At 41.6% G+C, this 14746-nt stretch overlaps 1 protein-coding gene across 1 annotated transcript; it reads right to left on the reverse strand.

Annotated features, from left to right (window-relative positions):
- Positions 1-2403: 2403 nt before the first annotated feature.
- LOC111894661 (uncharacterized) lies at positions 2404-4556 on the reverse strand. The gene is made up of 5 exons (XM_023890753.2): positions 3686-4556; positions 3553-3605; positions 3290-3456; positions 3062-3213; positions 2404-2986 (listed from the first exon to the last, which is right to left on the reverse strand). Exons 1-5 carry the CDS (start codon positions 4482-4484, stop codon positions 2547-2549), a joined length of 1611 nt encoding a protein of 536 aa, XP_023746521.1. The 5' UTR covers positions 4485-4556; the 3' UTR covers positions 2404-2546.
- Positions 4557-14746: the final 10190 nt, after the last annotated feature.

Consider the following 14746-nt stretch of genomic DNA (forward strand, 5'->3'; position numbering starts at 1 on the left):
ATTAAAGCTGCTTTGAAATCGTTTCCGAAAATGTGACTCTTGTATCACATTAACAATTGCATGTTGAATCGGTCATTTTCATGTGCCTTGTGCGAAATCCATATGTTTTTTCAAATTCGTATTTAACTCCACAAACTTTGCTCTTATATCTTGTATTTCATCCAAAGGGATGACACCGTGATGAATTTGACATAGTAGTTTTTCTTTTCTTTTGGATTTATCATTCCCATCAGACGAGTAGGTGGTTAAATTTCTAGTTTGTCACCATCTAATTCTTCCCTCAAAGTTATGGAGTAAGACATCGATTTGTCAATAAGATCAATTTTTTTGATTTGATGATGGACTCCCTTGCAAAACACCGATGCGCGTGTAAACGAGCTGCTCAATCAACTAATCTATAGCCCTTAGTGTTTGTAATATACTTATATTTTATTATGTCGATAATTTTTTTGTCAAGATGAATATTCTTAATATGACTATTCCATGATCCAAGATCATATTGATCGGTATTGCTTCTAAGTAATATGATATTTATAATCCATTGATGGGATGAGTCCCTTTTGGTTTTCTTTGTGAAGATAAATGATCTACTTAACTCAGCGGTTAGAGTATTGCTTTCATACCGCGGGAGTCATTGGTTCCCCAAAGTAGCATATCCAAATTATAAGAAAGTCTAGAGTTGTCACAATTGCAGAACACAAGCATCCAATGATTTTGTGTAGTTTTTCCAATGAGTTTCCACATCTTGCTTTTTTTTTCAATATTCCAAAAATCTAAATAATTGAAATTCTTCCCGCTTTCCTCCCAGATAATGTAGAGTGCCTTGGATAAAATGGTTGTCTTACTTTTCCCTTAGTTGACAAAGTTGTTTGACAAACCGTGAAACTTTGTAACAACTTTGTTTATGTTATTTCATTTCGTGCAAATTTGGTCTTTGCTTTGGTAGTTGTCTCATTTTATTTCTTTGAGAAAATGTGTCCTATCGTGGATAAAAAAAGTGTGCTTTTTGGTTGTTGCCGACCACCGAGTCCTTCGATATATCGACCCATGCATGAGCTAATGCAGTTTTTCTTGTGGTTACCATGCTTTAGATCCAACCCTCCATTTTCCTTTTTGGAGGTTCGATACTCTATTCGGTGTTGGTGATTTTAGTGTTATCAACATATTTTAATATTGTTATTGTTAATATTGAGATATGTCGGGTTCTATTTACTCACCGAGACAGGAGGTGCAAGGTGCACATTCGGAATGATAAATGTGAACTTAAGAATACATGGGTCCTGGGGCAGTGCCCCTGAGTACATGGTTTCAAGGGGCAGCGCCTCTTGCAGGAGCCAAGGGGTAGATCCGTTGGCAGTGGTTCCACTATGTAGGGGAAGCACACCTAAACAAATTACTATAATATGAAAGAGTCCGAACATGCATTTTCTGTCAAAAACAAATTTTGACACTATTATGATGTAAGAATCGGTTATGCCTAATAACCACACTTCTAACTATCATTTTTTGGTGCCAAAATGGAGGCAACCACTTTTAACCAACTTTCACTCCTGTATAAGAACATATGAATGATCCAAAAAATGGTTGGATTTTTCATATACTCGAATTTGATTACCATATTCTCTCTATCTCATCAAACACAAAACATCAAATTATTTTATGTGTTTCAGGAAGTGACCTGATTTCTAAATTGTCATTCTTGGATTATCCAAAATATGATTTCATGATACCCTAACTATAGGATCGAAATCACAGATTATGAAAAATGATTGCAATCACGATTCTAGAATTATCCAAGTTTATATTGATATTTTTAAGACCTAAAATCTAACATCCATGTTCGTTTTGTGGTTGTGGTTTGGATTTGGGTTGGGTGAAGTAGTTGAATTTTGGGATAAAAGTTGGTTGAGTTGCATTGGAAACTCAATATACATCAATTGCATATCGCCATACATTGCGTTTGAAGAGTAGATAAGGTTGTCAAATTGTTCCTGATAGATTGGGGATGAGGGATCATAATCGAATATGTTTCTAGTTAGCGTGTTTGGGAGAAATATGGTTATTTGGAGAGTTGTTGAAGATATTTTTGAAGTGGTAAAATGAAATAGATAGGTTTTGTATTTATATGGGATTAAAAAAAATTAAAAATAATAGTAACGAGAAAAGGAGAAGAAATAAAAAGTGACATTAGGTCTTGTCACTTGTCTCAGCCATGAACGTAGTGTTTGCCATTTGCCATGACAAAAATTGGGCACCTAGGATGTGCTGTGAATGTTTAATCCAATCCTTGCAGCCTAATATCCCAACTGTTTTGGTCATTTCTTTGGAATTCCCGAGTTCTAATCCGGGTGTTGACGATTTCTATTAAATTTGTTATGCTAACTTTTACCATTAAAAAACAGAGAAAAAAAAACAAAAAACTATTATACCCCTACAACCAGATACATGAAGAAAAAGGTTACAAATACTTGGACTCTAATACATTAACCAAAAAGGGGCAAAATTGGAACTTTCAAGATGAACTCATTTACTCCAAGTCATCTTCATCACTCATCAGAATCAGAATCAGGATCTTCCACTTCACTTGCACTCTCTGAATCATCTTCTTTCTCAGATAAGCTGCTATTTTCACCAGAATGATCCACAAGGACAAGGTTCTGCCTTTGAAACTTAACTCCATCTTTCTTCTTTTCAACACTTATTTCTTTTCGTTTCTTCCCACTTCCATTTGCATCAGATCGCATAGCATGTGCAGCAGCAACAAACACATCGTTCATGGAATCATCAATCTTTTCTTCTTCATTTTCATCATTCCCCTTATTATCAATGAAGAACTCTAGATCTTCATCCGTCTTCCCTTCATCTCCCTTATATGAGGGTTGACCAAAGTCTGACCTTGAACTGTAAAGGACTAATTTTTCCCGATGCTTTGACATGAAACCATCACAAAAACTCAAACCTTGACCCTCGAGTTCAAGCATCCACTCTGAAATATCATCAGTCAGGAAAAAAAAAAACTCAAAAAAAATGTCAACCATAGAAAGAAGTTAAGATAACTTACTTAGAAAAGCCATAGGTGATGATCCCTTAGGTTGACTTGTTCTTCCATGGTTGCCAAGCTCACTTGTAGCCAATTTAGTAATAAGTGTAGGTAAATGAGAACCCGAGAATGCATTCGTATAAGAAATAGCCTTTGAATGATCCTTGTTTTTCCTACAAATATACGATTATATAACATTTTTGATATTGGAGTTTTGTATATTTGAAGAATTTAGGAAGATTAATATACCTAAATAACTCAATGGCTTCATGGGACACCATAATTCTTGCCAAAATGTTATTCTTTATGTGGTTAATAGGAAGATGGTTTACTTTGTGTATATGGAGGAATGAATAGTCAGGTAATATAACAACATCATATAACAGTTTCCTCAAAAATGAGTCGTCTTCAGCACTCTGTAAACCAAATCATGTAGTATAATCATGTTTTCAATGAATCAATTATATAATCAGGTGCTTAAAGTTAGGATGACTCCAATGAAAATGACTAACCAATAAGGATGTCACTGTCAAATTTGGTTCCAGCAGCATCTTAATGAGCATATCTGAAACATAAAAAGACACTAATTAATAAGAAAACAGATAGAGATTTCGATATGTAAAAGAAAGTTTGTTGGGTATTTACCGAAGAAGTAAAAGCTATGAAATCCAGTTATGGAACAAACAGCCCAAGTCCTCAACTCATTCTGCACCTCCTCTTTTGAAATCCCTTCACTTATTTTCAAACATAATTTCAACATAAAAGACTCCAAAATCACAGCTCCAGCCAGCAATTCAATAACACAGCTACTTTCATCTGTAACCCAATTTATAATTTCATCACCTAAAAGTGGGAAAAACTGCTTCAATCGATTTTCAGTAGCTTCACCATGCACCCAAATCGAAACCAGGTCGATTATCGGCCTAACTAGAGCAGAATCCTCGTCACTGTTTGATCCGTCAGAACACACGTTAAAGTACCCCAAAATTACATCGAGAAATTTACTAATTTCTCTCCTTGCTTTCTTTCCTCGCTTAGAATCTACTACTTTTCTCTTCGAATCCACAACTACTGTATACAATTTGAAAATGATAGGAGCAATTAAGGCGATACAGGTTGAAGAACTACATGAAGCCGAACAAGCTGTTATTGATTGAAAAAGATCCTTCACAGCTAGAATTTGATCCAAGATATCATCTTTTGAAGAAATTTTTGGATGAAAAGTTAAACCCGAAAAAATCCAGATACTTTCGAGAAGTGGGATAGGTTTAGCTTGCATTAATTCGAGAAATGTCGAGGTAAAGGCAGATAAATCAGAGCTAGGGTTTTGAAGCGAGTCTAAGAGGCTCTGGATCGATTGGTTAACTGCTAGCTCGTATTCATCGCTTGTGAAGAACTTCAAGGTCTGTTGCTTGATGGGGTTTTGGGGATCGACTAGAGCCATGTTTTGGGGATAGGTTTTGGGGTTTTGGGGTTTGACGGAAGGAGAAAGGGAAAGGGCTAGGGTTTAAGGCAGTTTTCCTCATCAACGGAAAAACAGTCTTTGAAAGTATTGGATCATTTGTCATAACTACCCCCTGAAAGAGTAATATAATGACAAATTATAACCCCATATTGTAATAAGGAAATATTCAGAGAAGGACGGATATTTTGTGGCCATTAAGAAGAAAGGAAAAGAGCTAGGGTTTAAATTTGCACATTAGGCTAATCTGATCCGGATCTGTGATCGGATCCTCCTCTAATTCAATCAGTTTGAATGTGATTTTAATCGGCTTTTGCATAATTAGTTTCATACCGATTTGCTCTTATAGCCTGTGTAGTCAGAGAATTATTCGAACGATTCATCAAGTAAGGTGATTCTTTCAAATAATTGTTGATTTAGGATTTATGAGAATCGGTTGGACTAGATAGATTGTCTTATGGATATTTACATCAGACTTTATGTCTATATTATTTGGTAATGGCTGTTTTTATAGGAATGTTATTATGATATATTATCATTAAAATATTATGAGTTTGAAATCCCTATGCATCTATCTAGGTTTTCCCAAACCCAATCCATTCAATTTATATGCATCACAGGTAGTGGAATTAAGGCTACTAGAAACTAATTAGGGTGCTCAGTGAAATAAGAGACCAACTTGTAATAGTATTTCAAGACCTTTTAGTATTTACGTTGTAACCTATGTTTGATATTAATGGTGACATCCATGATATTTTAATATAATAAAATAACTTATGTTATCTCAAATTGTTTTAATTAAACTGAGATTTTCCACAACATGATAACTTAAGGTGTAAAGAAAAGTTTTAATCGGTTATGAAAATAATATGATGTCACATAGATGTAGTTAGGGTCCATTTTGGCAAACCTAATACATTGGTTTAAACCCGCGACACAAATACAAAGTGATGGTTGCATAACCAAAACAAATATTTAACTTCTTTTTTTTTCAAAACGCTCAAATTGTGTTGTCACCAGGGCCGTCCCAAGTCAATTTGAGGCCCGGGGAAAAAACTAAAAATGAGGCCCCTCAAAATTTAATAATCAAAAACAATAATACAATGATACGGAGACAAGTACATGAACATTTGCTATTAAATTAAATATATATGGTATGAAAATAATACAATGATACAATAAACCACTAGGTTAGTACAAAATAACTAATGACAAAGAAAAACACACATAATCAAAGTATTTTGAAAAACTGCCACTTTGGTGTATGAAAAAAAAAAACAAAAAATATGAGTGTTTGGAAAAAAAAAATCATAGTTTGGTGAAAAATAGGTAGGTTAGCATGATTTTTTATAACAAAACTATAAATGATAGTTATTATATATTAAAAGATGATGCAATGTAGAAAATCTCATATATAAATAGAAAAATTATCCATGATAATGGCTAGAAAAAGACCAAAATTTTAAATGAAATAAATGTTTGGGTGGTTTGTAAAAAAAAAAAAAACAAAGAGTCTAGGATTAATTTCTATAACTTGGATGATTTTTGAATAACAAAGAAGAATGAAGGGACTATTTCTGTAATTTGGATTCAAAACTCAATAAGCTTCCAAAAGATTCGAACCTAGGCGCCTTTCATTACTTGGCACGTTACTAACCATCTGGTCTAAGGAAATGTTGCATAAATTTTAAACACAATTCATATATATATAAAGTAAAAGACAGATATAATTTTGGGGCCCCAAACTGTAACGAGGCCCGGGGCCGTCGCCCAGCTTGCCCGCCCTATTGGGCCGGCCCTGGTTGTCACCAACCATAACTCGTTTAGTAATATTGTACTAGTTGGGTAATAAACTCTCAATAAAAAGAATGAATGTTTCAAACTTCATATTCCTCAATCAAGAACTCCATAAGCAGCCTCGAGAGTAGCAAAATACTTATGAGCAAAAACGATAAAACGGTAAAAACGAAAAAGTTTGTCTGAGTTTAAAGGGTATTTTAGAAAAAAAATGACTTTTCTTTAGAAAAAAAGATTATGTATTAAACATGCAAACCACATAATCAAGCTAAATTGTAACAACCTAATTTTCACGATCAAAAATTTCATTTTTAAATCAATACTTTGGAAAGCATTTGTAAATAAAATATTGTATGATCAAATCATTCCACATTCATAAATCGTGTTTGAAAACCAAAATACGAAATCAACTAAATATCAGAGTACAAATCCCAGAACAATCTCATAAGGCGGAAACAGTGCATGTGTATGATGTATCGCTATCGCGCCAACTTCTTCCCTTTCGAAGAAGAGGTACCTGAAACCAAAATTGAAACCGTAAGCACGAAGCTGAGTGAGTTCCTCCAACGTACCACATACCATACAATCATATAACATACAGTACAATCATATAACATTCCATACGTGTCAGGCATTTCTGGGGTGCCCGACCTACCCGGTACGGCCATTCTGGGGTGTCGTCCTACCCGTGCAACCATTCTGGGGTGCCGACCACCCTGCGGTCCTACCAACCAAACCTCGGGGACTGTTTCACCCCTACCACTACTACTATCTCATATCATAACATAACATACTATCAGACATTTATGGGGTGTCTGACTACCCTTCAGTCCTAACAACCGAACTCGGGGACTGTTCCCCTTCTACTAACGCTAACACATATCTAAGATCATGCTAGCATATAATCATGACATCACATTATGTCAGATGTATATGGGGTGTCTGACTACCATTCGGTCCTAACAACCGAACTCTACTACTATAACACATCAAGCTAGCATATAACGTATCAGGTAGTAGCAAACCTAGATGATATCACAAAGACAATCATCTAACATACAATTCCTACTGGTGGGCCGACATTGTGGCCGTAGACCCACCGCTACTGGAAGGTAACTCACCTTGAAGTAGCTGTTGATCTGCGCAGGAACTGTCTGCCTGCTGCTGCTGCTCCGGAAATCCTCCGACTGCAATTCCCACGAAACACTCAGTCAAACATTGCTAACTATCCTTATGGTAAAATGACCAATTTACCCCTAACCAAGTCAAAAGTCAAAGTCAAAGTCAACTTCCAGTTGACCCGACTCGCCGAGTTGGCTCGCTAACTCGTCGAGTCCATATCCAGTTGATTGTCTTCACTCCCGTCCCTACTCGTCGAGTTAGGCATTGACTCGACGAGTTCTCCTTCCAAACAGGTATCCCATAGTCCTTCATTCAACTCGCTGATTTGTATGAACAACTCGTCGAGTTCATCTTCATCCGATGAACACTCTGGTCTGTGACTCACCGAGTTGTATGAACAACTCGTCGAGTCTGTTCTTGAACAACTCGCTCCTGGAACAGCTCGGGATAGTGTTCCCTCATCTCTTCCACCGGTTCCCAAGTCCACTCCGAACCCTTCCTGTGCTGCCATTGACTTCCGGTTGAGGATTGCTACTGGCTGCTCAATGTAATTCAGACTGTCATCAACCTGAATATCCTCTAAAGACACCACCGCTAAGTCGTCCATTAGGCATTTCCGTAGCTGCGAGACGTGGAAGGTGTTGTGGATATGACTGAGTTCGGCTGGCAGATCCAGCCGGTACGCCACCCTGCCCACCCGGGCTAGAACCCTGAAAGGTCTAATGTACCTGGGGCCCAACTTGCCCCGCTTCCTGAATCGGATGACGCCCTTCCATGGCGACACCTTCAGGAGAACCATATCTCCGACCTGGAACTCCAGGTCTGATCGACGCTTGTCAGCACAGCTTTTCTGCCGACTCTGAGCAGTCTGAAGCCTACTCCGCACCTGTTGAATCCTCTCGGTCGTCTTGAGCACCACTTCAGTGCTCCCCATGACCCTCTGGCCAACTTCGCCCCAACATATCGGGGTCCTACACCTTCTCCCGTACAACATCTCGAAAGGAGGACGGTCAATACTCGCGTGATAGTTGTTGTTGTATGAGAATTCAGCCAAAGGAAGATAGGTATCCCAGCTACCACCGAAGTCTAACACACACGCCTGCAACATATCTTCCAGAGTCTGGATGGTCCACTTGCTCTGACCATCTGTCTGCGGGTGAAAAACGGTGCTAAAATGCAGACGAGTACCCAGCTCGTCATGGAACTTCTTCCAAAACCTGGAAGTAAACCGCACGTCTCTATCTGAAATCACGGAGACTGGCACTCCGTGCTGCGCCACCACCTCTCGGATGTAGATATCGGCCAACTTCTCTGCCGAGATACTCTCCTGGATCGGTATGAAATGGGCGCTCTTGGTCAACCGATCCACGATGACCCATATAGAATCCACTCCCCGTGCGGTCCTGGGAAGTTTGGTGATAAAATCCATCGTGATATCTTCCCATTTCCATAGCGGGATATCTAACGACTGCATCTTGTCGTGTGGTCTCTGATGCTCGGCCTTGACCTTCCTGCAGGTCAAGCATCGCTCTACGTACCATGCCACATCCCGTTTCATGCAGGGCCACCAATAATCCATACGAAGATCCCTATACATCTTCGTCGCCCCGGGATGAATGGAGAATCGGGATTTGTGCGCCTCCTCCAGCAGAACCTGGCGCACACCCCCGTGGTACGGTACTCACACCCTACGGTGTAGTGTCAATAATCCTCGGCTATCATAATCGAAAGAAGAAACATGACCCACTATACGCTCGCTCTTCCGATGTTCCTCCTTCATAGCCTCCTGCTAAGCCTCCCGAATCTGTTCTAACAGTGGAGTCACCACTGTCATCCTCATACACACGTCTCTGATCGGCGCTGCTTTGCGGCTAAGCGCATCGGCCACCACATTGGCCTTCCCTGGGTGATAAAGGATCTCGCAGTCATAATCCTTTACGACGTCCAACCACCGACGCTGCCTCATGTTCAGATTCGGCCGGTCCATGAGGTACCTTAAACTCTTATGGTCCGTGTAAATGGTACACCAGACTCCATAGAGGTAATGCCGCCAAATCTTGAGGGCGAAGACAACTGCCCCTAACTCTAAATCGTGCGTCGGGTAGTTCGCCTTCTGAGGCTTCAGCTGCCTCGAAGCGTAGGCAATGACATGCCCTCTCTGCATAAGCACCGCGCCCAACCCTGAAATGGACGCGTCACAGTATATAACAAGATCCTCTACGCCCTCTGGCAGGGCTAAGATTGGCGCTTCGCACAATCTCTGTCTCAAAGTCTCAAACGCTGCCTACTGCTCAGGCCCCTATCGAAAGACCACGACTTTCTTCGTCAGTCGCGTCAAGGGTACGACTATCTTGGAGAAATCCTGAATGAATCTCCGATAGTAGCCTGCTAATCCCAGGAAACTCCGAATCTCAGATGGAGACTTCGGAACTTCCCATCTCATCACGGCCTCTACCTTGGCCGGGTCCACTGAGATCCCGTTCTGGTTGACGAGGTGTCCGAGAAACTGCACCTCGCGCAACCAAAAATCACACTTGGAGAACTTAGCATACAAGTTCTCCCTCCTCAAAGTCTCCAGAACTTCTAGCAGATGCTCTTCGTGCTCCTCCTGCGTCTTGGAGTAAACCAAGATGTCATCGATAAACACTATCACAAACCGGTCTAACATCGGTCTACACACGCGGTTCATGAGGTCCATGAACGCGGCAGGAGCATTGGTGAGCCCGAAAGACATCACCACAAACTCGTAATGGCCATAACGCGTCCGAAACGCGGTCTTCTACACATCCTCCTCTCTGACCCTCATTTGATGATATCCAGAATGTAAATCAATCTTGGAGAACCAAGATGCTCCCTGCAGCTGATCAAAGAGGTCATCAATCCTCGGGAGTGGGTAACGGTTCTTCACCGTTACGTTGTTCAGCTCCCGATAATCTATACACATCCGATGCGACCCGTCCTTCTTCCTCACAAACAGAATCGGGGCTCCCCAGGGAGAACTACTCGGTCTAATGAATCCCTTGTCTAACAGCTCCTGCAGCTATGTAGACAACTCCTGCATCTCAGGAGGAGCCAACCGATATGGTGCCTTGGCTATCGGAGCCGCACCAGGGACTAGGTCGATCCTGAACTCCACCTGTCGCTCCGGAGGTATCCCAGGGAGCTCCTCTGGGAACACATCTGCGTAATCTCGCACCACCGGAACCTCGCTCACCGTCGCCTTACCCGCCTCACGGGTGTCCATAAAATACGCGACATATCCTGCGCAACCCTACTGAAGGTAGCGCCTAGCTCTCGCTGCTGAACATACCGTTGGCCCTCGCTGTGGCCTCTCATCCTGAACTACCAACTCTCCCCCACTTGGGGTCCTAATCCGCACCAGCCGTTGAGCGCAATCTATCACCGCCCCATTGGGACTGAGCCAATCCATGCCTATAATCACCTTGTTCCCACGCAACGAAATGGGAACCAAGTCTACCAAGTAGCGCTCCTCAAATAGCCTCAGAACGCAATCTCTGAACACTGCTGATGCTCGCACCGATCGATCATCGGCAATCTCTACCTCTAAAGGGCAATCCAACATGCCCGAAGACTCAGTGAACTTCTTGCTAAGCACAAGAGAAACAAACGATCGGGTGGCACCTAAGTCAAACAACACCTATTGTCACACCCCCGAACCAGACGACGGAAACGTCCGAGGGCTGTTGTGACTTAATTGAATACCATAACATTGAATATACATGAAACATAACATCATTCGTCACCATGCATTAATATAGTACAACTGATAAAGTTTACATTGAGTACATTGTTTAACATTACATTCCCAAAAACAAATTGTTCGATTCATAGATAAACAAACTGCAAGCCATCACTGAGTACATTTTCCTTTGGTTCACTTGTTACATGAGAATACAAGTATTTTGAAAAAAACGTCAACATATGAAATGTTGGTGAGTTCATAAGCGGTATTTGAAAAGCAACGTTTTGTATTATTTTGAAAACCACCAGAAAATCCGATATTTTCTGAAAAGAGTTTCTGAAAAAGTTTGTGAAGATCCATAAGTATGCTTGTTTGTTTCTATAGTTGTAAAAAAAATGTTCATTAAACTTGTGTACATTTCGAAACTGTATGTATTGTAAAACCCTAGGAAAACCCGATGTTTTCCTAATACTTTGAATTCTATGTAGTTGTAGAACCATCGCGACGTGTGAAGTCATTGATTCCAGGCGACGTTGGATTATTGCGCATAGTGAATTGTTATAAACACGCGTTACACAAACGGCCAGTTTACAACTTATACTAACGATCCCGTAGGCGTCGTCCGTACTATTCACGTAATCCAACCGCCCTGACTTCTTGTAGTCCCACATCCGAAGAGAAAGAGGGCACGAAGACCTCGGTAACTCCGTTAGCCGGTTGGGGATAAAAAAAAGAGTACGAAGGGCCCTTGACCCGATTCGCATTTGAATAATCGACTTTACTAGCCGTACCAAAGGACCCTTGGGGACCAATAGTATAAAGGCCATTGAAAGTCCTTTTACGTTGTGTTGGGTCATGTAAGACTCAACAACTCGTAAGGTTGAAGTCTTCCGGCCTAAAGATCAGGTTATCGGGCTAGCTAGGCCCAACAAACAAGATTTTACACTTTTGGGCCCAAAGGTGGTGCGTAGACGTCTGTGCACTCTCAAGTGTGTATTGAATTACCAAATGTTTTCGTGTATGAGTCGAGTTATTGTCGTGTTAGTAGTTTCGGGTTTGTCATTGATTCGAGACCGAATCAATTCGTTTGATAACGATTTTTGGTGTTGTTGTGTAATAAAATTCGTCGGTAGTCGTAGTGCCAACGTTTGATCACAACGGATGTATTGAATTAACATTCCAAATTTTCTGTTACAGCCCCTCTTTTTGTTGTGAATTTACTTTTTCAACCCTTTAATTAAATAAATTTCCGGTTTGGTCCTTAAACCATTTTTCTTGACATTTTAACACCAAATGTAACACCGTGAATTTCAAAATAATTTTTCGCAATAAAAAAAAACATTTCTCATTTAATTTCATAAAAACAGTAAGTTTCAAATTCAAATATGTATCATACAAATCCCAAGATCACATAAATATATCAAAGTCCCCTGCGTGTGTACAGATCAAGCCGGCGCCTTCCCACGGTCATCGCTAGTACCTGAAACAACAACACTAACACTGTAAGCACGAAGCTTAGTGAGTTCCCCAAATACCACATAAAACGCCTATTAGCCACTCGAGGCTATAACTCTATGGGTCCGTGCACCCAACTCTGTGAACCCTCAGGTTCTAACTCTAGGAACCTTTCGGTTCCAACTCTGTAATCATGCACAGCATAAATCACATAGAAATAATGCAGTACAACATATGGCATACACATAACATACATACACGAACACATAACTCTGATTACCTAATCAAGGTAAAGTATAGCGAGAAGACTCACCTCGCGTGTCTCGGTATCTCACGATCCCTGGAAATCCCTCGTGCTCGATCCTCCGAGCTCTAATCCTCCTATAACATCACAAGACTCTAATTAACACTTTTTATCTCTAAGGTTGACTATCCCTAAAGAAGTCAACACATGTCAACGGTCAATGGTCAACTTTGACCGGACTCGGCGAGTGCACACGGCAACTCGGCGAGTCTAGACGTTCTCACCAACTCTCTAGGATTCTCTTTCTACACGTCGAGTACTCCCCCCCGACTCGACGAGTTTCACCTGGCAGAAATCGCGGGGCCACCCCGACTCAACTTGCCGAGTCTCAAGAACGACTCGGCGAGTCCCAGCTCGACTCAGTCCACTTTTGACAACCCTCTCTAACTCACCCTGACTCACTGAGTCAACCCCTGACTCGACTGGACCACTCACTGGCCTGTCCAAGGCAATCTTCAAGCTACTCGCCGAGTCTGCTCATCGGACTCGGCGAGTCCATGCCATGCAACCACTCAAACTTGCTTCTAAGGTCAGATCTACTCCAACAATTCATAGATCTGGCCCTCCTAGACTGATTCACCACGTAAAGCCCCAGACTTGGTGCATAAACAACCTCTATATGACCATATATGGAGAATTATCAACAAATCTCACCACTCAAGGTCATAGCCTCCATTGTTCTCTTTAAAGCTTGCTCTGGACCTCTATGGATCCAGATCCGAAGTCTCATCACTAGCATGGGACTATTTGGCCATACAATCAACTCAACAAGGTCACAAGAAACCCTAAAAGCAATTATACTTCACAAAACAGGAGATGAGTCGAAATCATACCTTTAGATTGAAGGGCTAAGCTTCAAATCCACCAAATAGCAGTCTCCTTTGCCTCCTCTTGGCTAGAGCCTCCCTCTTCTTTGCTAGACAACACACAAATGTCAAGAAATGCTTCCTTTCTCTCTCAAATCGCTAAAGCACTCTAGGGTTTCTCTCTATGGACTGTTGGATGCAAATGACGGCCATAAGGCCCTTTAAATAGGTCCCAAACCCGAGAAATTAGGGTTTCATTAAACAGCGTAGACTCGCCGAGTCCATATCCTAGACTCGCCGAGTCCAGACGAATCCCGCGTCCAGAATCGCGACCCTACTCGGCGAGTCTGAGCTCCAACTCGCCGAGTCCCCTCTCAAAACTCAAAAAAAATCAAAACAATAAAATACCTGGAAATCCGGGCTGTTACAACTCTCCCCCACTAGAACTAGACTTCGCCCTCGAAGTCTCGCTCTAAAAATAGCTCCGGATGCTGCTCCCGCATCTCGTGCTCTGGCTCCCAGGTCATCTCTGATCCCTTCCGGTGTTGCCACTGAACCAACACCAGAGGTACCTCCTTGCTCCTCAGAACCTTGATCTTCCGATCTCTGATGGCTACTGGCCTCTCGGCATAATTCAGGCTCGCATCCACCTGAATATCCTCTAATGGAACTACTGCCGACTCATCGGCAATACATTTCCTCAATTGCGACACATGAAAAGTGTCGTGGATTTGCCCCAACTCTGCTGGCAATTCCAACCGATAGGCTACCCGGCCTACCCTCGCAATCACACGAAATGGCCCAATATACCGGGGCCCCAACTTGCCCCTCTTCCTGAATCGAATCACTCCTTTCCAAGGAGAGACCTTCAGGAGAACGAAGTCGCCGACCTGAAACTCAAGCTCGGACCGGCGTCTGTCTGCATAACTCTTCTGTCGGCTCTGGGCGGTCAATAACCTCTGTCTGACCTGCTGAATCTGCTCTGTCGTCTGAAGCACGATCTCTGTACTGCCCATCACTCTTTGCCCAACCTTTCCCCATCAAATGGGGGTCCGAC

This window comes from Lactuca sativa, chromosome 8 (genome assembly GCF_002870075.4).
Source record: "Lactuca sativa cultivar Salinas chromosome 8, Lsat_Salinas_v11, whole genome shotgun sequence".
Taxonomy (NCBI): Eukaryota; Viridiplantae; Streptophyta; class Magnoliopsida; order Asterales; family Asteraceae; genus Lactuca; species Lactuca sativa.

Excerpts from the sequence above, each read along its gene's own strand:
- LOC111894661 (XM_023890753.2), bottom strand. The coding sequence starts at position 4,484 with ATGGCTCTAGTCGATCCCCAAAACCCCATCAAGCAACAGACCTTGAAG. Across the intron at positions 3,606-3,685 it reads TCATAGCTTTTACTTCTTCG|ATATGCTCATTAAGATGCTG; the intron begins GTAAATACCCAA and ends TTTATGTTTCAG. Across the intron at positions 3,214-3,289 it reads GAAGCCATTGAGTTATTTAG|GAAAAACAAGGATCATTCAA; the intron begins GTATATTAATCT and ends GTATATTTGTAG.